This window comes from Ochotona curzoniae, unplaced genomic scaffold, assembly GCF_017591425.1.
Source record: "Ochotona curzoniae isolate NIBS_2020 unplaced genomic scaffold, NIBS_Ocur_1.0 contig_66, whole genome shotgun sequence".
Lineage (NCBI taxonomy): Eukaryota > Metazoa > Chordata > Mammalia > Lagomorpha > Ochotonidae > Ochotona > Ochotona curzoniae.
The window spans coordinates 20,912,843-20,936,850 of record NW_024466512.1 but is presented as its reverse complement, the minus strand read 5'-3'; the positions used below and the strand labels follow the sequence as shown (position 1 = coordinate 20,936,850).

Below are 24,008 nucleotides of genomic sequence, written 5' to 3'. Positions count from 1 at the left end.
AGCTTCCTTGGGTCACTTTTATTGTATCCGTGGAGGCAGCTCCAACAGTAGGTGGGTGCTATGGAGCCAGAAGCTGAGGACAGGGATGGGGACAGGAGTTGAGGAGGGGCCTGTGTGGGGACAAGGGGCTCCTGCATCCCCGTGGGACTGGAGCCACAAAGGCCCGGGCAGAGTCCGAGAGCGCCTCAGTGGAAGCGGTACTTTCTGGCGGGCTTGAGGTTGATGTACGTGGCTTTCATCTCCTCAGCCTCAGGGCTCCGCACATCTTTGAATCGCTCCCCTTTGGTGCTTACCACCTGGTTGTCAATGTACCGGATAAGCTTCTTGGGAGCCTGCACAGCAATTCCTACAGTGAGTGGCAGAAGCCAGGAACCAGCCAGTCCCTACCACCCCTTCCCCGCTCACCTCCTTGGGAGCCATGGGCCGGTGAACCTTCTGATCCTCTGCGCTGTCTACCATCATGTACCTGCCAAAGACAACTGGATGAGCGCCTGCCGCCCAAGGAAGGCCTGCCAGGGCCTGGCCTAGCCCAACCCAGACTCACTTCTGTAGGATGAAGGATTTCAACTCATCCTTTTGGGGGCCTCGGAGGCGCCTGGGCAGGTCCTGCCAAGAGGGAGGCCTGGACTAAGCCCAGTGGCAGTGAGGACAGGGAGGGATGGGGTCTCCCCCCCGCCCCCGCCCCGGGTGAAGTGCAGCCATAGCTGCATGGACAGGACCGAGGGCCAGAGCCCAGAGAGAGGATACCTGGTTGGAGCTGTCCCAGTCCTGGGGCCCCACTTCCTTCCCTTCTACCAGCATCTGTACAGCTTCTTCCAGGTCGCCCCGAGCTTTGGCCAGCACCCACTGAGCCTGCTCCACCGAGCAGGTGGGGAACACCTCCAGGAGTACATCCACTCCGGGCAGGAGCTCTTCCTCAGTGCCAGCTGCCTGTGGGCACAGACAATGACGAGAAGTAGAGCTCCCTCCTTCCCTGGCTTGCAGGTCCCCCTTCAGCGTCCTTCTCCCCAGTACCTCCTCTTGGGCACCCTCAGTGGCAGCCGAAGACCTGGCCTCTTCTTTGAGCTTGTCAGGCTGCTGCAGGGGTTCAGGGGAGATGGACACCTGGCCTTGGGCACTAGCACTCTGTGGCTGCAGGTTCTCTTAAAGAGGCAGAAAACAGGAGGTGTGCTGGGGCTTAGCGTGTGTGTCGGGAGGTGTTGCTGTGATGTGCCCAGGAGCCCCCGCCTCACCTTTGTTTCTGGCATCACTCAGCTGCCCTGAGAGCTTCTGCATCATGTCCCCTACTGTGGACCTGAGGACCAACAGGTCGATGAGATGAGGGAATGCCTCTGCCCACCTCCCAGCGCCAGCCAGCTCCCCTCTGAGCCATGTCCTACCTTGGGATGCAGGCGAAGCCGGGCACGTAGGCCTCCATCATCTCGGTGAAGGCCTCCATGTCAAAATTCTCCTCAGAGGGACCAGAGGGGCCCAGATCCTCGAGCACCCCAAGCACATAGGAGAAGATGACCTCATCCAAACCGCTGTAGGGGAAGAGAAGGCATGCCTGGGTTGGACGGTGGATACCTCCCCCACCCCCATTGCTACTTTGCTGGACACCCTGGCTTTTGGCTTCATTGGGCCTGGGAGTCCAAACTCAGTCCATAAGCTGGAGGATGCCCACCCCACCCGCGCCCTGACCCCTCCAGTGACAGTGATGGGATGGGCTGTCAGGAAGCCCCCTCAACCCTGCCTTGGGAATGGGCAGTGTGTGACCCTGTCCAGGTTCCCCCAGCCCTGGCCCCGGCATGCTCCTCCCGCAGGAGCAGCCTCTACCTGCAGTCGGCCTCTGGGAGGTGCGTCTGGACAAAGGCGAGCAGGGCATCACTGACGATCCTCTCTAGCTCCATGCTCTCTCCTTGTCTGCAGGGACACAAAGTAGGCGGGACTGCCAGGCCCTTTTCAGCCTGCCTCCACCCGCTGGGTCGGGGACAGCTGCCCTTCCCTCCTGGCTTGCTGGGGACCCATCTGTCACTGGGGCATTCCCAGCCCCCTCTGCTGCCACTTCTGCCACCTCTTCCAGCCTCGAACAGGGCATGGCACTGTCTCGGAGAAGGCATCCAGAGGGGGATTCCACCCCTTGCCCTCCTCCCAGCGTCCCTCATCCCACTCCTCAGCAGCGGGCCAGAACCTCTGGCAAAAGCCCAAGGTCTTGGGATCACATGCCTCCTGGCTGCTAAGGAATCCCAGCAGTGAGGAGGCCACTTGGCTTCCAAGTGCAGCCACAAGGGGCTTCATTGTGTAGCCCCTCCAGGAGCAGGCCTCCCGACCAAGCACAGCTCTTCCTCCACCCAGAAAAGGCCACCCACCCTCTCGGCATAAAGGGGCTTTTCTGGCTCCAGGGCCCAGACAGAAGGGGCAGGCTTTCATGAACTTGCTCTTCCTGTCCAAACCCCGCCCCTCCAGCAGCCTGGGACACCCACGGAGGACTGGCCATTCTCCTTTCCAAGGCCTTCCCCCCTGTGGGTCTCAGCTTTGCCCACCTCCCCAGCCTCTGCTGCCTTCTCACCCCTTCCACACCCAAGCAATCCTGCCTTGTTAGTTCTATTCTATCCACTTTTCTCCACCTCCAGTCTGGCTTCTCCATCATATCTACCAAATCTCTTGAGCTAAGGCTGCCAGCAGTTAACTTTCCTGATTTTGGTCAGATTACATTGACTGGTCCTCTGAGCTTGCTGATTCTGTCTAGTTTAATTTACAAAGTTGGGAGAGTCAGGGGACAGATGTTCAGTTAGCACTCATGATGCTGGTTAGGATGCCTGCATCACAGTACCTGGTTTCAGCTGCTTACTAATGCAGACCACGAGAGGCAAAAGCTTCCAGCCACCAATACGGGAGACATGAATCGAGTTCTCAGTTCCTGGCTTCCACCTGGCCACCTGGCCGTTGGCAGCATTTGGGGGACAAGCCAGTGGATGGAGTGCTTGTCTGTCTCTCCCTGCCTCTCAAATACTTTTAAAAGGGTAGGGAGGAAAAAGGGGGCGGGTAGGGAGGAAAAAAGGGGCGGGCAGGGAGGGCACTTTTTTTTTTAATGAGTACACCTAATATCTGCCATTTCAATAGCACCAATATTAGCAACACACTCTCCTGGTTTCCTTTTACGTCTCTGGCCATTTTTCCCTGGCCCCCTCCAAATGTTGGAGCTCCCCAAGCTCAAAGCCACTGCACTTCTTGCTGTTCTCACTCCCTCTGGAAGATCTCATCTGGCCCATAACTGTATGAAACAAATATCACCAAGTCCCCTGGGTCCAGTCCTCCAGTCCAGTCCCCTGCTCTGAGCTACAGCTGATCATCTGGACAGTGTCTAACATTTCTGCAGTGATTGCAGGAAGATAGGAACTGCACCCTGGGTGGACTCACCTGGACATTCTCAGCATATCTCACCAAAGGGGCACTCCATGATTGAGTTACTTCCCCTTCTACAGAGACACTGGGGCCCTGGGAGGGTTAATGCCTTGCCCAGTCACCTGGCTTGCCTATGGTCGCCAAGATTTAAATCAAGTGTCTACTCCAGGGCTACTCTGTGGATGGAGAAGATATCGAGACTTGCAGGTGGGTTGGGCCAGGGCTATCACTTACGGTCAGAGTGGCCTTGTCCCCCGAGTGGTCACAAAGTCACTGTGATAGCACAGAAGTTATATTAAGAAGCACAGAAATGCTTGTCTGTTGGATCCTGGAGACTTGGGGTCGGGGGAAGCTGCCCTCCAGCAGATGCATGAGCTTGTGTGCCCAGGAACCTCTGCAGGAACAAAGGCTCATGGTGCTTGAGGGGAGTCCAGGTCTAGGCAAAAAGCTTCTCAGGGAAGCTGACTGATGATTCTGACTTGCTAACCAAGGCCCGCTGGTCAGGAAGCTGGGAGAGGGAAACTCCTCAGTGTCCCCAAAGAAAGACTCCCTTCCCAGAGCTTCCTAAGGGAACATCTTCCACTCGCCCTTCTTAGGCTGCCTGACCCTCACCCAGCTTGCCTGCTGCTCTCTTATCCTTGCCCTCCTCAGCTTGTCCCTCAGCTTGGCCTCTTCCTAATAGTTGTCCCCATACTGTGCCTGAGCCAGGGAGATCTGGCTTACTAAACTGTTTTCCTAAGTCATGAGTCTAAGTAGCCATCTTCCTCTGGTGTAGAGATGTGATTTCCCCAAAGCTTTCCACATTTCCAGATGTAACCTACAGAATCCATTGCTTTGTACTTTGAGGGATCACTCATTAGTGCTACCTAGGAAATGGGACTGTCCCTCTGTCATGAGTCCACCTTCAATAGCTCTGATGATGGGCATGATAGGTAGGCCTTGCCCACTGCTGACCAGATACTGCCCCAGCACTGTACATATGCAACGTACTTTCAAGAACTCATGAAAGGGTGGGTCTCATAGTACAGCGGGTTATACCACCACCTGTAACACCCACATCTTATATCAGTTTTTGTTTTATCTTTTTCTGTTTGTTTCTGTTCTGAATCTCAGCTACACCATTTTTGATTCAACTCCCTGCTCATGCACCTGGGAAAGCAGCAGAGGATGACCCAAATGCTTGGGCCTTGACACCCACATGGGAGACCTGCATGGAGTTGTGGGTGCTGGGTTTGGTCTATCCAGGCCCCAGCTGTTGTGTGCATTTGGGAAGAGAACTGGCACAGGGAAGATTCTCTGTGTCACTCTGCTTTTCAAAGTACTTCTAAACAACACTCATGTAAGAGCTGGCTGTCCCATTAGGTTCCCTGATTCAACACTGGGCTCTGGTCCAATTGCAGCTGCCTACTAAATAAGACCCCTAATAGCTCAAGTAACTGGGTTACTGCCACCCAGATGGAAAAAAATGACTGAATTAAGCTCCCAATGATTAGAGTGTGAACTAGCAGACAGGAGTTAGTTCTCTGTTTCCTTCTGCACCTAGAATTTGAAGAAAAAAAAAAGGTTCATGGAAAATAGAATTAAATTAAACTTATTTTGGTGCCAACAAATGTTGAAATTCATATATGAGGGATCTTCAAAAAGTCTGATAGAGAAGTAAACATGGATTGCAAAAACATTTTTGCATGAAAGCTTTAAAGTTTCATCTTTTTAAAAAAGATTTATTTTACTTGAAAGTCAGAACTATAGAGAAAGAGGGAGAGACAGAGATCTTTCACCCACTGACTCCCAAAATGGCGCCATGGCCAGAGCTGGGCCAGTCCAAATCCAGGAGCCAGGAGCTTTTTCCGGGTTCTCCACATGAGTGCAGGAGCCCAAGAACCCGGGCCATTCTCTGCTGCTTTTGTAGGCACATTAGCAGGAAGCTGAACTTAGAAACAGCGTTCATATGGGTTGCCTGTGCTGCAGGCGGAGGATTAACTTGTTATGACATTGTGCCAGTCCCCAAGTTCCATTTTCTGTGATTATTTTTTTTGAGTGACTGTAAATTAACTTAACTAACCTACATTAACCCCCAAATGTAGATATGAACCTTATCCCCACTTCACCCAAAAGGAAATGGAAGTACTGAGAAGTATTCCATTGCACAACTGCTCTCAGGGACTCTGTTTGCAACCCTCCCTTGTCAGAAGTCACAAAGCAAGTTTGTGGTGGATTCACTCAGGCCTCTTGGTCCCAGAACCCACACTGTTAGTCACCATGCCACACCATCTCCATGCCAGTAACAGGGCTGCAGGCTGTTGCTGTTCCTGTCTGGCCCGCTTCAGAATCTTGGCCCACACTGTCCTGCTGGCTCAGAACATCTCTCCTCCGGTCTCTCCAAATCGCATCCTGTGGGACCTATTCTCCCCCCCCCCCCCGCCCACCCCAACAAGCCCACACGGTGCCTCCCACTGGCCCGAGAGCTCCTTGGGGACCAGATACAGGCCTGGACGCCCCTGCTACCTGGTGGAGACCCTCTAAGATGGGGTGAGGGGGGCTGTGCCCCTCCCTTGGGTGGCGGACCGGGAGCAGGCCCTGTTGGGAGGACTGTCCTGAGGAACGCGGGTGGGCAGGTGGCCGGGGTCCGGTGCCGAGCTCTTTCCTGCTTCCTCCATCCCAGCGAAGCCCTCCTCCTGGGGCATGAGTCCCACGGTGCAAGCCCCAGAGGACCCTTGCAAGCAGCAAGGACAGGGAGGAAACCGGGCCCCTGACATCCAGTCAGGCAGGGCACACACGGGCTTGAGAGATAGGGGCACACAGGAAGTGGGAAAGCGATAATGACCGGCCCCCTGAAGCGAGAGCGCCTGAAACCCGCTAGTGGGGCACCCGAAAGCATCCATAATAGTGGAGCCGAGGGCACAGGGATGCAGTTGCGGCCTTCGGGGACACTCGAAAAGGCCGGCCTGAGGAAACTGGATATGCCTTCATACAGGACACAGAGAGAATCGGAGACAGGGGTCGGCGAGCCCGGGTGGGGGGCTACCAGAGGGAAACATTCAGGTCAGGTACCCGGGCCAACGCTCTCTGCGACTCTCCTACCCCTGGGTCAGGGGCTGGAGGGGTAATCACCTGCTCCGTCGGGCGCCGCCGGCGACTTGTCCCGCGCGGTGCAGCTCTCATGCCCCAGTCCCACCAACGAGATCAAAGGCGGGGCCCAGAGAGGTTCCCGTTCACAGACGCTGTAACGGCCATTTTTGAGAAGGGCTCATTGTCTACAACGGGGTGGGATAGCTCCCCCTAGGCTCTTCTATCTCTTGCTTTGGATGGGAAAGCCACAGCGGCCATTTTTCTTGCGGGTACGGAGGAGTTAGGCGTGAAGGTACTCCCCACCTCAGCCCCAGCAATGGGTAGAATTGCAGGTGCTGTGTTTTTGTGTGTTCCCGCATCCGGCTTTCTTCCTCCCGAGCCTGAACCTCGCTCCCGGGGTCTCTGCCCGCAAATTATAAATTCACCCTCCCCTCCGTGTTTTTCCCGCCCCTCCACAGAGGACGCTGCAGCTCCTTGCTAGAATCCGGTGACCCTTATTCACGGGTGTGGTTCTTGTCCCCGAATCCCAGCGTCTTTTTCCCTTCGTGTCCAGTCCAGGTTCAAGCCCTGGCATCCAATCAAGCAAGAGTCCGCCTCGCCCACTTGATATGTTCCCAGGAACCCTGAAACGGGTCCTGAAGGAAGGAGTCCCCTTGCAGGGTAAACTAGCCCAGCCAGTGGAGATGAGCCCTTTGTCCATACTAGACACTTGAGGGAAGGCTGGGGACCCAGAAGCTGTATCCCCCACCTCCCCTGGAGCTCACAGTCCCAGAACCTCTGCAAAAGGGATCATAATCCGCCCTCCAGAGACGTTCTCTCCACCAGTCTCCAATGCACAATTGCTCTCAGGGACTCTGTTTGCAGCCCTCCTTTCCTGGAACCTTCAGAATTCTGGTCAAAGGCACCCAACCACTGTCCTTGACACCGTGTGACTTCCCTCCTTCCCCTGCTCCCCTGCTCTCTTAAGTGCTATCTGGGAGTAGCTAGATGGGGGGGGGGGGTGAGGGGATGGGAGACCTTTCTGAGCTTTCAGCAAAAGATGGAGCGAGATTTCAAACTCTCCCACATCTCTCCATGGCAGGGATCAGGTCCAAAGGCCAGAGGCCTGAAAGTGGGTTAAGGAGGGGGACTACCCTATACCAAGGACACACAAAGTATAAGATGTGGGTACCAGGGAGTCCCTGCCCTTCTGCGTTCCATGGTTGCCCAGACCCTGAAGCACTTACTTTCTCTGTCCCCTCAGGTTTCTGTCTCCCTCCAGATAATGGGCACAGACTCCAAGGAGGAGGCAAAGAACCCTCTCCACCTGCCCCTGGCTCCCTCAAATACAGCTGGTGTTTGGATACCTGCATTTCACCTAAGCTGGAATCCTAGGCTGAGCGTGCTCTCCATCATTCCTCATGGTATACAAGGCACTGAGTCCAGTGAGGTGCAGAAAACCGCACCCAGTGGGCTGGTGTCAATAGGTAGGAGGGATTCAGGGGCTGAGATGAGAAAGCTGCCTGGCCAGGGTGTCTTGCCCTTCCACACCTTCTTCCTTTCTCAGAGGAGCATGGAGGGCAGGGTGGGGGAGGAGGCATGGCAGAGGGCAGGATGGAGGTACTGTTTAAGGCTGGGGTAGAAATGATCCCTGCAGACCCAGCCCCAGGAGGACGACAGAGTAGAGAGAGAGTGTGGAGACTTCATGGGTAAGTGCTTCCCCTTGCTGGAATTCACATGCCTGGGCTGGGGGCACACGCCTGGGCTGGGGCACACGCATCCAGGGTATGTTGGTTGGGAGTTCTCTCCACAGGGGAGAGATGTGGGCTGCAGCTGGTTTCCGGGAGGACTGCAGCCAGTCCTTGGTCCAGTTTTGCAGAGCCGTTGTGCTTCCAGGACACCCAGCTCCTCCAGTCCACCATCCCCAGCATGGAGCTGCAGGCTTTTTCAGGGAGGTAGGACTCCTGGGCTCTTATCTGGGGGACCCCCCTTTAGTTCAGGAAGTCCCCCCAGTGTACAGAGAGATGTCTTCTTTGCAATGTGACTGTTCAGGCTCTTTCAGCAGCCCCTTGCTACCCCCAGTCCTGTGTCTGGCCCCCCAGGGCACACCTTGAGGCAGAGAGCAAAACTGACAATGATATCACTGGGGGATAGAATGCCTGCCCATCCTCCTCCCTTTATACCCACGTTCAATTTCAGTTGGCATCTAGGAATGCCTTGTCCCTTCTTCCTTGCCAGGTCTCACATCAGGCCCCCTCAGAGATCCTAAGATCCCAGGTTTCTCTTCTGACCCTCCCTGGGCTTTAACTTGCTCCTTGTGGGAAGGGGAGACTGTTCACCAAGCAGCATGGGAGGGCAGTGTCAGGGCTGAGAAAACTTTGGTTGCCTGGCTCTGAGAACTGAATTCTATAGGCTGTGAGCTCTAGCAGATACCCTAGGGACTCAGTTCTGGTGCCCAGCTGGGCTGCATCACCAATAGCAAGGCTATGGAGAAGCTAATGGCCACAGCTCAGGTGTGTGCTAGCAGACACTCCCACAGGCTCCCCTCTTGCCTGTGGCGCCCATCTCTTGATCACCTTGACTCAAGCTACTTTTCTGTTCAGAGATTTCCCTGGCTGCTCAAATCTGACTGTGCCTTTGAAGTCTTCCATAGTTTGACCTCTAACTTTCTAAAGAGATGACCTTTGTCATCTTGTTACAATTTTATTTGTTTTTATTTATTTGAGAGAGAGAGCGAGAATCCTTCCATCTACTGTTTCACTTCCCAAATACCTATAACTGCCAGGGCTGGGCCAAGCAAAGTGAGACCCTGGAACTCAACCTAGGTCTCCCATATGTGTGATAGGGACCAAAGTACTTGTTGAGTGAAGGGCTCTGGATAAGATGCTAGGATTGGCTAACAGAGAAGGCTGGAGTAAGGCAAGGGAGAGGAGGCTGTTAGGGCCAGGGCCTGGGGTACCAGTCTCTGTTGAGAGTCCTGGATTCCCACAAGCAGTATGACTCACTCCCTGTCTCTGCCCTTGCTGTCCTAACATCAGGTCAGTGGAGATCCTTGGCAGCCCAGATGTTTGATAGGTTTTGAGCTTTGAAGGGTTATGTAAAAAGGGAAGGTCAGGGGGTTGGTATTGTGGCATAGCAGGTGAATTTGTTATGATGTGATACCAGCATCCCATAGAGACATTCTAGTTTGGAAACAGCTGCTCTGCTTATGATCCAGCTCTCTGTTAATGCCCTGGGGAAAGCAGTGAAGAATGACCCAAGGATTTGGACCCCTGCACCCACATGATGACTCAGTTGAAGCTCCTGTGGGGCTCACCTCCACAGGGCTTAGAGGACAAAAAAATGCCCCATGGCAGTGTCTCCATCTGAAAGCCTGCAGTCAGAGCTCCCTTGCTGGGAATGGGGAACAGAAGGAAGCTGCTGTACAGTCGAGGGTTACTTCCAGGGCAAAAAGGGAATGTCTGGAAGCAGTGAGGATCCCTATTGATGGGGAAGGATCTCGAAGAGAATTCAAGTCTCTAGACCTAAGAGAACAGCCTGGGAGGACATAGAGCATCCCTTATGTTGATGTGGGACTCATCTACTCTTTACATACTGCATTGTTTTACAGAAGGATTTTTTTGAAAAGGCTTAGCAGCATGCAGACAATTCTCCATGACTGAAGAATAAAACTAGTAGCATAGATATGTAATTTATTTATTTAAACATTTATTTATTTATTGCAAATACATAGAGAGGAGGAGAGAGGACAGACATTTATTTAAAAAAAATCTTTTAGAAACTATTGGGCCCAGTGTGGTGGCCCAGTGAGCTGCCGGGATTAGAACCAGTGCCCATATGGGATCCCAGCGTGTTCAAGGTGAGGACTTTTAGCCACTAGGCCACCGTGCCAGGCCCTAACTTTATTTTAGTGCTTATGTATATTCATCTACTTGAAAGGCAGAGCAGCAGGAAGAGAGAGAGAATCCTCATTCTAAGGTTTATTCTCTCTGATGCAACAGCCAAGCCTGGGCTAGGCAAAGACCAGGAGCCTTCATGTGAATCTTCCAGGTGGCTGGCCGGAGTCCAATCCCTTGAGCCATCATCTGGTCACTGCCTTCCTAAGATGCATCAGCAAGAAGCTGGATCAGAAGCAGAGAAACCAAAACTCCACAGGTACTCTGACATGCAGTGATCCAACCTACAGTGCCACAACACCACACCCCAATTTCATACCTTTTTAAAAACCCTTTTTAAAGGTTTATTTGTTTGAAAGGCTTCATTACAGAGAGAACAAGATCTATCCACAGGTTCATGGTTAACATCCCAAACAGCGGCAACAGATGGGACTGGTCTCCCACATGGGTGCCGGGGCTCAAGGACTTGGGTCATCTTTTATTGCTTTCCTAGATACATTAGCAGGGAGCTGGATAAGAAGCAGAACAGCCAGGACTCAAATTGGCACCACATGGGATGCCAGTATCACAGGCTGCAGCTTAAGTTACTGTGCCTCCATATCAGCTCCTATGCCTCTTTTTTTTTTTTTTTTAATTGCAAAGTCAGATACACAGAGAGGAGGACAGAAAGAAAGATGTTCCATCCGATGATTCACTCCCCAAGTGAGTGCAACAGCCGGTACTATTACAATCCGAAGCCAGGAGCCAGGAACTTCTTCCACGTCTCCCACGTGGGTGCAGGGTCCCAAGCCTCTGGGCTGTCCTCGATGGCTTTCCCAGGCCACAAGCAGGGAGCTGGATGGGAAGTGGAGCTGCTGGGATTAGAACCGGCACCCATAAGGGATCCCAGAGCATTCAAGGTGAGAACTTTGGCTGCCAGGCCTATCCCCTATTCCTCTTATAGATGAAGAAACAGACTTAAGAGTGTAAAATTGAAATCAAAATGGAGTAAACATGGCTCATTGCTAACTGCAACACTTCTCCCTTCTGTAACTCCTGCTCTGCTTGGCTATGAGGCTGTATGAGAATGTCTGGGTAGGCTCGCAGGCCGAGCCTCCTATGTGCTCTTCAACACAAATGGTTCCCAGTTCCCAGGGATTCCGGTCTGAGTCTGGTTAGCTCACGGACGTTGCCAGGACCTCAGCCTGGTTATCTGGATTGCCAGACTGAAAGGGAGATGGGCACAAGCTGCCCAGCCGAGACAGGCAGGGAATACGCAGCACCTTCTCTTCTGCTACACTATGCAAGCCATTGTCAGCTGTCCCTATAAAAGCCCTGTAAATGTGCTGTTTGGGGCCATACTCTGGTAGGGGTGTCGATCCGGGTCTGTTGGTCGGTCGGTTGCCTTGCTTTTCATTGTAGTTATAGTTTGTTGTGACTATCACTGGTGTAACATTCTGTTTTAGCAATTGAGTGCAACATTTGGAGCCTAATGTGACATGACCAGAAAATGTCCGAGCAGCCATAAATGTAGGCCTCGTGCATGGGTCATGCCTGCCACACATCGGTTGATCCTGTGCCCTGAGGCTAGGGCCAGGGTCACAGGACCAGGAAGGCAAGAAGAGTGTGAGTTGCACACCACATGGGCTAAGCCCAGCCAGGAGGTTGCCTGTTTCCTCCCCATTCCCCACCTTTCTGCTCCCCAGGGTGCACAAGGGGCAGCACCCATTGCCAAACAACAACTACCTTGAAGTCAACATCTATCTCACATTTATTTACACACTGTGGAGAACCGAAACATCAGATTGGAAAGACTCGGGTTGGAGAAGAAAGAAAAGCACCACCCTGCAGGGCTGGGTTCTTGGGGGTGCGGGGGGAGGGGGGGTGAGAAGCTAGGGAGAAAGTAATTGAGGGATTAAAGGGTACAGGCCTTGCTTCTTCTTAAACCCATCTGGAGAGAACAAGAAACATAATATCTAGAAACGTCCTTCTTCGAGCCTCTGGCCAGAAGTGTGAGAGCAATCAAGAAGTGCAGGTGTTGGGCCAGGGCGCAGTAAAGGCAAAGGGTTAAAGACGCGTGAAGCACGAAGCAGGCTCGGCTCCAGGAGCGCCGGCGAGGCTGCGACAGAAGGAGCACGCGAGCTTGCCGGCTCCGGGGCGCGCTCAGTTCAGCCCTTTCTTCTTGGAGCGACGACGACGAAGCTCCTGGGCTTCCCCCTCCGGGGCACCGTCGCCGCTCCCGCCACTGTCGGGGCGACGCACCACGCGCCTCTCCACGTGGTACTCGGGCTCGAGGACGCGCGGCAACCCCTGCAGCAGGAACTCGCCGCGGCGGTAAGTGACGCGCGCGTCGGTGCGTGGGTACGTGCCGTACACGCGGCGCAGCTCGCGGCGCACGAAGTCGGGCAGCTGGAGGCGCCGGCCCAGCGCTCGCTCCACGCGGCCCCAGCGCAGCTCTACCTGGAGGCTGCTGCCTTCGGGCCACGGCGCCCAGCTCTCCGTAGCCTCTGGTTCGGTCTGCAGCGACGGCCCCAGAACGCCGGCGGGCGGCGGGGGTAGGGCCGCGGCGTAGGCGGACGGGAAGAACCACCAGGGTGGGACGGCGGCGGCGGTGGAGCCATAGAAATAGTGGTATTCACGAGGGGCCGTCCACTCGCCCGCGCCCAGGCTGCTGGGCCGGCTGCAGAAGTTGTGCGCCTGGATGGGGGGCAGCAGCAGAGGGACGGGCAGGCAGGTGTAGGTGCGGGGCTGCGGCAAAGGCCAGCCTCCCTCTCCGAGCGGTGGGCTGCACCAGTATGAGTGCATGGCCTGAGAGTCTGAGACTCAGGCGTTGGGCGTTTTCCTCGGGACGTCAGCCTGGTTCAGCCTGTGGCAGAGGGTGCTTTGTTAGCAGCGTGCGTCTCCAGGGCTGCTAACCTAGGGCTCTGGGGCGTGGTTTTGCTGAATTTGACCTATTTCGGGTGCAGTTCCCCACCTCGAAACCCGCACCTCAGGCTTCCAGCAGGAAGTAGGGACCCTAGCCCTTTTCAAGTCCCCAGCCCCCACTCACTTGTCTCTTTCAGCCTGGAGGAGCTCGACCCCCAGCATGTGGGGGTCTGCACGTTTCTCCACCGCTTTGTGTCTGTCGGGCAGCTCCTCTCCATGCTTGTCTGAGCCACACCTCTGTTACCAGGCAGAGGCAAACACCTCGACCTGGCCTAGGGCCAGCCAGCTTGTGTTTACAAACTTGAGTGAGCCTACTGGCTGTGCTGGCCTGAGCTCAGGAATGTCTTCCCAGCCCACACTTCTAGCCTCTGTGGACAGGCTGAGTCAGGTAGCGTTTGAGTATTATCAATCAGGTTGCTTATGCACCTCTCCAAGTGTCTATGAACTGTAGCAAGAAGGTCCTAATGTGCTCGCTTATACATCACATTGAGCTCTTTGTCCGAGTGGGCACTCATCGCTTTTGCAATGGCTGCAGCTTATGTAGGATAACTTGCCCGGACTCACAGCCAGTGATGGTAAGGGCAAAACCCAGTCCCGTTTCTGTCCTAAGGCTCATCGCAATCTTCATTTTATCGCGTCGTCCATACTGGAACTTCTTTTGGACTAAATTAGTTACTCCTTCCCAGGATGATACACAAACCCTTAATTTGTACTAGTTACACGATGCACACAGTGATATTCTCATATACGTGGTGAGAAACTAGGGGCCACTTTGCTAGAACCGCACAGCCTGTGAGCACAGTGAGGTCCGAAGCTGATGACAAAGCTCAGAAAACACTAAGTAAAGTCAAATAGCTTCCTATAGTTAGGGTGGTCCCTGTGAGCTCTGGCCCTCTCTAGTTAGGGTTCATAACCCCTCACCTACTGCTTCTCCAGTGGGGAGAGTGGTAAACGCACAATTAAAACTGATCCCTCGGTCCCAGCACGATAGCCTAGTGGCTAAATCCTCACCTTGCTTGCACTGGGATACCATATGGGCACTGGTTTATGTCCCAGCTTCTCCATTTCTCATCCAGCTTCCTGCCTGTGGCCCGGGAAAGCAGTAGAGGATGGTCCAAAACCTTGGGACAATGTGCCTGTGTGGGAGTCCTGGAAGAAGCTCCTGGCTCCTGGCTTTGGATCAGCTGAGTTCCGGTCGTTGCTGCCTCTTGGGAGGTGATGCAGCAAGTGGGAGATCTTTGTCTTTCCTTCTGTATATTTGTCTTTCCGATAAAAATAGAATAATTTTTTGATGATTCCTGGCAGCTGCGTTGTGACTTAGTAAGTTAAGCTGCTGCTTGGGATGCTGATACCTGATGTCAGTGTCAGTTTGAGTCCTGTCTGCCCAACTTCCCATCCAGCTCCTTACAAATGCTCCTGGAAAAGCAGTGGAAGATGGCCCAAGTGGAAGGTGTTTGCATCCTAATGTTAGCCTGGTCCATTCTGAGCCACAGAAGCCATTTATAGAGTGAAGCAGAGGATGGAAAACCTCTTTGTCACTCTAATTTTAAAATAATTTAAAAAAATACCTGGTACCTTCTTCCAGTTGCAGGGCTACCAGGCGGTCACTTTTTCCTTCTTCTGCCAGCTCAAACAGAACAACCAGGATATCCCACAGATGTTCCTTGGTTCTCAGGGATCCCTGAAAACCCTGCTACCCCCTGTGAAGGCCTCTGGTACTCACCTGTCACATCCCTTGCCCCTCCCACACTGGGCCTCTGCAGTGTCCTGTGGAGGGCTACTGCTGGGGCTGGGCATCTGAGGAACAGAAGGGACATAGCCAGAGTTCTAGTTTGGAATCCACTTGCCACTGCCTATGCATAGCTCCAAGAGGGAGCCGGCCAATCTGAAGACTGGGCACAGACTACAGTGGCCTTTAATAAAGGGATCTATTTTATAGTAATTGGAATAACACTCCCAATCAAAGATTTGGGGCCTGCATTGTGGTATAGCAGTTAAAGCTACTGCCTCAGATGCTGATAGCCCATATGAGCACTGGTTCAAATTCCCTGCTACTGTGCCAAGGAATGCACAAGGAAAATGGCTCAAGTGCTTGGATATCTACTCATGTGGGGGACCTACAAGAAGCTCCTGGTTCCCAGCTTCCACCTGGCCCAACTCTAAGCATTGCAGCTATTTGGAGAGTGAATCAATGGATGAGAGATTTCTCTCTGTGCTGTTCAAATAAAAATTAAAAAAATATATATTTTTTTTACATTTTATTATTATTATTACCAGTTTATGATACAGTTCATATTCCCTTATTGCCTCCCCAATTCCCTCCCCCCCATAGTTCCTTATATTATTACTAACATAGTTCTTCATACTCCGTCATATGTTCATCATTGCGGGCATGGACAATGGCAGAGAGTCCAGAATCCTATTGTCAAGATATAGTGAACAGTTTCATTATTAAGTCCATCTTTGTCTGGAAGCAGAAATGCATACCACACTGCATCCTCACATCTGGATGTTAGTCTCCATTTCACAGCTACTGTACAACCCTTTAAATGAAAAGTCATAATACAAAATCAACAATAGAAAGAAAAATAGAAATTTACAATGCCTTGAAGTTAAATAACATGTTACTAGATATGACAGTCTCCATTACACAGCTACTATATATCCCCTTAAATGAAGAGCCACAAAACAAAATCAACATCAGGGAGACAAAAGAAATTAACAACACCAAGAAGTTAAACAACATGCTATTAAATGACTAACGTGTAGCTGAAGAAATGAAAATCAAGAACCTTCTTGAAGAAAATGATGCCACTGCATGATTTACAAGTCATTGAATGATTTAATCAGAAGAAAGTGTTTTGAAGAGATGAAACCAACAGAAAACAACAAAACCCATGTGATATAGTTTCCGCTGATCTTTGTTGGTGAAGTGTGTCTCTTCTAGACAATAAATAGATGGGTTTTGTTCTTTAATCCAGTCTACTAATCTATGACATTTGATTGAGCTTAAGCTATTTACATTCAGAGTTTAATATGTATGGGTGGTACTTTGGTCCTGTCATTTTAGGAATGGGTTGTTCATTGGTTTAGTCTTCTGTCGTCTTTTTACTGGAATGTTCTTCCCGTTTGCCTTTGGTTGTAGTGGGTGCTATTCCTCTTTGTCAAGAGAACATCTTGAAGTATCATTTGTAGGGCAGGGTTGATAGAGGCAAATTCTTTTAACTTTTCTTTACTGTGGAAGAATTTTATTTCATTTTCAAAGACGAAAGAAAGCTTTGCTGGGTATGTTATCCTAGGCTGACAATTTTTTTTTTTCTTTTAGAATCTGGAATATGTCACTCCATTCTCTTCTTGCCTATAGAGTTTCCTGTGAGAGATCTCCTGTGAGCTTAATTGGCATTCCTTTATATGTCAATTGATGTTTTTCACGTGCACATTTAAGGATCTTTACCTTATGTTCAATGGAAGAGAGCTTGATAATCATGTGTCTTGGTGAAGATCGCTTTTGATCAAGCCTGTAGGGAGTTCTGTGCCCCTCCTGGATGTTGTTTCCCAATTCTTTCTCCAGATAAGGGAAATTTTCCTTTATTATTTCATTAAATACATTTGCAAACTCAGCTTTTCTTTCTGTACCTTCTGGGACTCCCATAACTCTTATATTTGACCTCTTAAGTCTTAATAGTGTCTTTCAATTCTTGAATACTTTTTTTGACCTGATCCAGCTCTGCTTCCAGCTTTTTGTTTGTTTCCCCCTGGTGACAGGAAATATCTTCCAATTCTGAGATTCTTTCTTCTGCTTGCTTCATTCTGTTTTGGAGACTCTCCACTGTACTTGTAATTTTCTCTACTGTGTTCTTAATTTCTGATATATCAGCCTTGATTTGCTTTATTGCTTCCTTAAATTCTTTGAATTCTTGCATGAGCTTCTCATTTTTGATCAGAATCTTTAAAATGAGTCTTATGGATTCTGTGTTCCCCATTTTCTCGATGTCTTCCTCAGTTAACTCTGAGGTCGGCATAGAGTTTTGCTCCTTTGCAGGGGAGCTTTTGGTAATATTCATTGTGCCTTTGTCTCTTCTTTTGCTCTTGATCATTGTACTACTGGTTAGCAGAGTCTTCTCCTTGAGGCAGGTTTCTAAGCTCTGTCACCCATAGGTCTACAATGCGATTTTACTTGTTGTAGTTGGTACACAACTTTTTGCTTGCAACCACTTGTGCCACAACCTCCAGAGAGTTCCAGGTCTGGGTTCTTATGTCAGATTTCCACTATGGTCTCCACAGCCCCCGTTCTTGGCTCACCACTCTCCTCCTGTGATACTGTGCTGAGGCTGCACTGTTGTCTCTGCACCTTTCTCCCACTTCCGGTTGGAGCAGGTCTCAGGATTAGAGAGACACCAGGTGTCCTATCTAGTTAGGTTGTTGGTGGCTCCGTCCCTGCTCCTGGTCAAATCAAACGGACCAGCAGGATGCACAGTTCTTTGTCTGGGTTCACCTCCCAAACTCCCAGTGAAAGTCCCTTCCCACCTGGTTGCTGGAAGAGTTCCGGCTGCCAGTGAAGTTCAGATCGCAGTTAGCTGAATGCTGCTGGAATATCAGTCACTGCAACACCACACCATTGTGTCCGCTGCTTTTCTGTGTCTGTCAGTCTCCAGGTACCCCTCTGCTGTTGTTCTGTCCTTTCCTATTTCCTGAAATATGTCTTCTCTGCTTCATCCTGATTAAATGTTTTTCCGTCCGTTTAAACGTGTCCTTACCCTATTCTGCCATCTTGATTCTCCCAAATAAAAAATTCTAACAAGAAAATAATTTTTTAAAGATTTATTTTGGGGCCCGGCACGGTGGCGCAAGTGGTTAAAGTCCTCGCCTTGCATGCCCGGGATCCCATATGGGCACCGGTTCTATCCCGGCAGCCCCGCTTCCCTTCCAGCTCCTTGCTTGTGGCCCGGGAAAGCAGTTGAGGACGGCCCAAAGCTTTGGGACCCTGCACCTGCGTGGGAGACCCGGAGGAGTCTCCTGGCTTCGGATTGGCATAGCATCGGCCGTTGTGCTCACTTGGAGAGTGAATCATCGGTTGGAAGATCTTCCTCTCTGTCTCTCCTCCTCTCTGTATATCTGACTTTTCAATAAAAATAAATAAATCTTAAAAAATAAAGATTTATTTTGTTTATTGGAAAGTCAGAATTATAGAGAGGAGAGACAGAAAGAAGGTTCTTCTTTCCACGGTTTCACTCCCCAAGTGGCTGCCACAGCCAGAGCTGAGCCAATGTGAAGCCAGGCACTTCTTCCTGGTCTCCCATACAAGTGCTGAATCCCAAGGCTTTGGGCCGTGCTTGACTGCTTTCCCAGGCCACAAACAGGAAGCTGGATGGGAAGTGGAGCAGCTGGGACACAAACTGGCGCTCATATGGGATTCTGGCGTGTACAAGGGAAGGATTTTAGCTATTAGGCTACTGCACTGGGCCCATTAATCTTTAAAAAATGTCCCTAATTTTGTTGCAGAAAGCCTGTGAACCTGTTATGTGGTAAAAGAAAATTAAGATTGTATTCAACCTGCTGATTATGACCTCAAAAAGATTGTTCTAGTTATTGGGTGGCCCAGTGGTCCTCCTATGTGCAAAGAATTCTATGCGAGTGATGAGCTGTGATAGGTGTTTTTTTTTTTTTAAAGATTTATTTTTATTATTATTTTTTTTTCATTGGAAAGGCAGATATACAGAGAGGAGAGACAGAGAGGAAGATCTTCCATCCGATGATTCACTCCCCAAGTGAGCGCAACGGGCCAATACTATGCCGATCCGAAGCCAGGAGCCTCTTCTGGGTCTCCCACGCGGGTGCAGGTTCCCAAAGCTTTGGGCCATCCTCGACTGCTTTCCCAGGCCACAGGCAGGGAGCTGGAAGGGAAGCGGGGCTGCCGGGATTAGAACCGGCGCCCATATGGGATCCCGGGCGTGCAAGGAGAGGACCTTTAACCACTTGCGCCACCGCGCCGGGCCCGATAGGTGTTTTTTTTTAAAGATTTATTTTTTAATTTTTATTGGAAAGGCGGATATACAGAGAGGAGAGACAGAGAGGAAGATCTTCCGTCCGATGATTCACTCCCCAAGTGGCCTCAATGGCTGGAGCTTCGCCCAATCCGAAGCCGGGAACCAGGAACTTCTTCCAGGTATCCCCCACAGGTGCAGGGTCCCAAAGCTTTGGGCCGTTGTTGACTGCTTTCCCAAGCCACAGGCAGGGAGCTGGATGGGAAGCAGGGCTGCCGGATTTAGAACCGGCGCCAATATGGGATTCCGGGCATGCAAGGCGAGGACCTTAACCACTGCGCCACCGTGCCGGGCCCTGTGATAGGTGTTGGCCAGCTGTTTCTTGCTTCCAAGATGGAAGGGGTCATGGGCAACCGGGCAAGAAACAGATTCTCCCCTAGGGCCCCCGGAACTGTGCAGTAATGAATTTGTGTTGCCTTAAGCCTCTGAATGTGTGGTGATGATAACAGCATTGATGGGAAATGAAGACACCTTCATTTCATTAGCTTGTTCCTTAAAATCCCAGCCCCTGAGTGGTATCCAAGGACACTCACCGGCCTTCCTCACTTCAGCCTGGAGTTCAGTAATGGGCTTCATGGGACTGGCTACATTTATCATCTGCTTCCACTCCTCAGGGGAATCTGGGCACTCCTGGATATGGAGTGGCACACTCAAGTCAGCCCAGGAAGATGAGGAGTCTGATTTTAATTTTGGACTCTTGCTGAAGACCTCTGCTGGTCGTGGGAGGTCCTGGGTATTGTGGGACATCAGAGAGTCCCAGGTCGCGCTACTTCCCCGTCCATGTCTGCCTCAACTGTACATCCAGTCAGATCGCAAGACTGGAGAGAAGGTACTGAGAAATCTTCATTGTAATGACCGAGCAAGCGTATGTACGAAGGAAAGAGGGTGCCCAGGAAAACCTGAGTTTGAGTTGCAATGAGGTAGAGCCTTCGTGGAGATGACAGAGCAGGGGAGCTCTTCAGTCCCCCGGGCAACGTGCTTTGTCTTCACCAGTACCTCTCTCTTTTTGGTGCCTAAGGGCAAGCGCCCAAGACAAGCATGGCGGTGGCAGCCTCAGGCGCGGCCACCTGCCGGAGATGCGCGGGAGCCGTGCGGAGCCAATCGTAGGGAGGGGCGGAGGGGGAAGGCTGGGGAAGCCCGGAGCCAGCGTTAGCGCAGGCGCGCTGGCTCGCACCTGGCTCCAGGCAGCCCTGGGATTAGGCTTCGTCTGTCCCGATAGCGGTGAGAAGCTGGCCGCGGCGGGTGGGGGTCGATCTGACACGAACGACAAACCCAAGTGGGTCTCCGTTCTGGCGGCTGTGGAGCCGGCTGGGGCGGTCCTTCAGGTGAAGAGCTTGTGGATTGGTAGAGTTCTGGTGTCAGAATCGGAGAAGCTGGGTCCAGGGTCCAGGGTGGAACCTCTGCAGACGGGGCTTGGGTGGGGCAAGGGGCGGAGAGGGGGTCCGTGGCAAGGGGATGCAGTGAGCCTGGGGGACAAGGATCCGGGGATGCAGTGGGTCAGGCCGGGTTCCCTTCTTTAATAAAATGGCTGTCAGTCCAGGTGGTGTAGGAAAACCACTTGGAGAGTTTGTATTTCTTTTTTTCATGATACAGTTCCATGGGCTCAGGGATTTTCCTTTCCATCCTCCACTTGAGGGAGCTAAGAAGAAGAAGAAAAAGTAAAAACCTGGGTGTTGGGTGCACTTGAGGTCTGAGGTGAAGGCTGGTGTGGAAGGGATGGTGATCCACCACACCAGTGTTGATCTTATACTCCACAGGGGCTTGGGAGGGGCTGGTGGACCTGGAGGGACGCTGCTGACCTTCGCTGCCATTGTCACCCAGGGATTGGAGAGGGAGGAATCCCATCCCCTTAGGATCAATGTTTGTTTCTAGCCTGGGCAGCAGGAAGAGGATGGGCCTGTAGGTGTTTGGGATGCAGGGTATTGCACCCTCTTTCCAGGGCCAGATTCCAGCTGGAAGCAGCAGGCACAGTGAACAATTCACAGGTCAGTTGCTGGTTGAGAAAAGGACATGGGTAATAATGTTTGCTTGGGTATTAGGCCTTTCTATTCCATTTGTTTATTTGATACCCCTGAGGTCAGGCAGGGCCTGGGTTAGTTTCTGTTTCACAGGTATAGGCATCAGCTGATAGCTGGTTTGGGGTGGTTTGCAGACCTGCGATGGGGTTCCTAGCACCACAGTGTGCCCAGGAGGTTTTCCCCCTGTCCTAATCACTCCTCATCCAGGCCTTAGTCCCACTGAAGGGCATCAGGAGCAAATGCCCAGCCTGTTGATGCCCTTTGCTCTGGGGGCCCAGTGTGCTGTTGGCATTCTCAGTGTCATTGGTTGGGTCAGAGGCCAGGGAGAAGGGGCGGCCATCTCCATTGCTTCCAAGCTCCCTGTCCCAGGGTGGGGTGTAGGAGGCAATGGGACACAAAGTGGAGGGTTCTGTCCAAACAACCCTCACTCCCCTCTCAGCTATGGGCTACCTGCCACTTGTTGTCTGGGCCGAATCTTGTGTTGGTGTGTAACACTTCTGTCCCTAGCACCTTCCTGGCTCCCTGCTCTGCGCTCTGCCCATGCTGCTTCGGCTTCAGTGAGTTCATAACTGTACCCATGGTGCTGTTCTCCATTCTCCTGGGCTACCTGTTGCCTTGTACACGATTTCCTCAGAGGAGCACATGAGGTTTCCAGGCTGCCTCTGCCCCTGCCCCAGCTGTGAAACAGCACAGCTGGAGCAGAGCAGGGCCTACTGATGGTCATTTGCTACAGCTGGGGCTAGGGTTGCCCTGCTGGCCAAAGGAGTGAGTTGGACCAGAAGGTTTTCGTTGAGCAATCACTGCATGATGAGGGAGCCAGGTGGAGGCAAGTACAGGGGTCAAGGAGGGCATTTACTGGGCCAATGGACCAGAAGGGGAGGGTAAGGAAGGCATTTGGGTGCCTGATCCAGGGGCTTACGGACAGAAAAGGGGAGAACACCTGATTGGGTGCATTTGGGAATCTCTATGGTGCTGATTGGATGAGAGGAGATGCACAAGGTGAAGTGAGAAATCCTAAAGTTTCTGGTCAAGCCTGTTTTGAATCTTGGCTGCAGCACCTAAGAGCTCTCTGGCACTGGGTCAGGTGTTTTAACCTTTGGGGCATCGGCATCTTCGTTTGTGCCAGTGGAAGGAGGGACAAGGGCCTGTAAAGCTCATCATGACGTTTAGAGACGTCAGACAGGCAAGTGGGAGGGAGCTGTGTGTTGTTGAGGACACCAGGGTGGAGGTGGTTAAGGAGGAGTGTGAGGCAAGGCTGGGATATTGGGACTAAGCTGACCCCAGTATTTTGCCAAAGCCAAGGGACACTCCCATCCACTGAAAGAGGCTAGGATCTTTCAGATAGCAAAGGAAGAGACCACTTCAGCTGTGGGTCTGGCAGCGTGGTCATGGACGTACATTGGAAGATCATGAGACCTCATTTCAGAGGCATGAAAAAACAAAACCAGCTGCTGTTTATTGAGGGCTGCCCTGTCATGCGCCCTGCTTGGTTCCTTTCATTCCCCCCCACCCCCCGCCATCTGAGATGTTGGCACTGACATCCCCACTTTGTGGGCAAGAGACCGAGGCTCAGAGGGAGGGAGTGGCTGATAGGACCACCAACTGGACCGGATTGAAGGGGGCCTCCCGCAGGCTCTTGTGCAAGGAGCCCGGGGGTAGGGTGGAGCTGGCTGTAGGTTATAGGACACCTCACCAAGCTTACACAACCAGGCTGTGCTCCCTCCCCATGTCTGCCTGGCCATTGTTTTCAGCTGGGGTGGATTGAGGGAAGAGAATGGGGGAGGAGGCCAGCTCCTGGTAGGATAATCTGAATCGGACCCTGTGTGCCTCTCCCCTGCTGCTGGCCAGCCCAGCAAGTCACGGGACAGGTGCCTTTGTCTCTATTGTGGGTTTGCAGTTGAGGGGCTGTCCTTGGTGTTCCCACCATCCTATGTGACCCTGCTCCCCTGAACCCCTTTTCTCACCCCTTTCCCTGGGGAAAGGGCCTGGTTACCATGTATTCTTTGCTCCTACCCTTTCCTGTGTTACAAGTGAGTCCAAGAAAAAGCCAGTTTCTGAGCTGCTTTTGTGTGATAGGCACTGTGGTCCTGGCTTTCTGGGTCCTCATCCTTCCAGCACCCCAGACCTCATTACCCTATTTTATAGTCGTGGAAACCAAGGGTTGGGGACTTGCTTAATGTTGCACTCTGAATAGAAGTGCAGTTAAGATTTGAGATTATGAGTTAGAGTTAGAGACAGAGAGATCTCTGTCTGCTGGTTCACTCCCCAAATGACCACATTGGCTGGATCTGGGCTGGTCTGAGGCCAGAAATCCAGGAGCTTTCTGTGAATCTCCCACATGGGTATAGAGGTCTAAACGCTTGGGGCTTCTCTGCTGATGTCCTAGGCACATTAGCAGGGTGCTGGATTAGAAGTAGAGCAACCAGGACTCAAACCAGCACCCACATGGGATGCTGGCATTGCAGGTAGCGGCTTTACCCACTATACCACAGCACTGGCCATGCAGTTGGGATTCAAACCAGACCTTTATATTGGTGAAAGTCACACCATTCACCTCGCCTTACCCTTTGAAGTGAAGGCAGGAGGACCCCGTGTGCCATGGGCTTGGCCTTCTCCAGCACCAAGGACAGGGCTGGACTGAATGGAGTGGGCCCAGTAGGGGTGTCTCTGGGCTTTGAAAAGCTTTGGAGTTGAGGCAGGGGAGTTGTGAGAGT

General features: G+C 52.0%; 2 protein-coding genes across 4 annotated transcripts; both read right to left on the bottom strand.

Moving 5' to 3' along the window:
• Positions 1–3: 3 nt before the first annotated feature.
• On the bottom strand, positions 4–6,577 carry CUEDC2 (CUE domain containing 2). Of its 3 annotated transcripts, XM_040992210.1 has the most exons (10): positions 6,496–6,566; positions 4,707–4,708; positions 1,816–1,897; positions 1,380–1,523; positions 1,233–1,294; positions 1,015–1,142; positions 748–930; positions 545–606; positions 406–466; positions 4–332 (listed from the first exon to the last, which is right to left on the bottom strand). In XM_040992210.1, the coding sequence occupies exons 3-10, from the start codon at positions 1,887–1,889 to the stop codon at positions 186–188; spliced, it is 861 nt and encodes a 286-aa protein (XP_040848144.1). In that variant the 5' UTR covers positions 1,890–1,897; positions 4,707–4,708; positions 6,496–6,566; the 3' UTR covers positions 4–185. The 3 variants fall into 3 exon arrangements, with proteins under 3 accessions (XP_040848144.1, XP_040848143.1, XP_040848145.1); XM_040992209.1 differs by lacking the exon at positions 4,707–4,708 and having other exon boundaries at positions 1,816–1,902; positions 6,496–6,577; XM_040992211.1 differs by lacking the exon at positions 4,707–4,708 and having other exon boundaries at positions 4–296; positions 1,816–1,902; positions 6,496–6,577.
• A 5,893-nt stretch (positions 6,578–12,470) lies between these two features.
• Positions 12,471–13,112, bottom strand: CUNH10orf95 (chromosome unknown C10orf95 homolog). Its single transcript, XM_040992504.1, has one exon. The coding sequence runs from the start codon at positions 13,110–13,112 to the stop codon at positions 12,471–12,473; it is 642 nt and encodes a 213-aa protein (XP_040848438.1).
• Between the last annotated feature and the right edge of the window lie 10,896 nt (positions 13,113–24,008).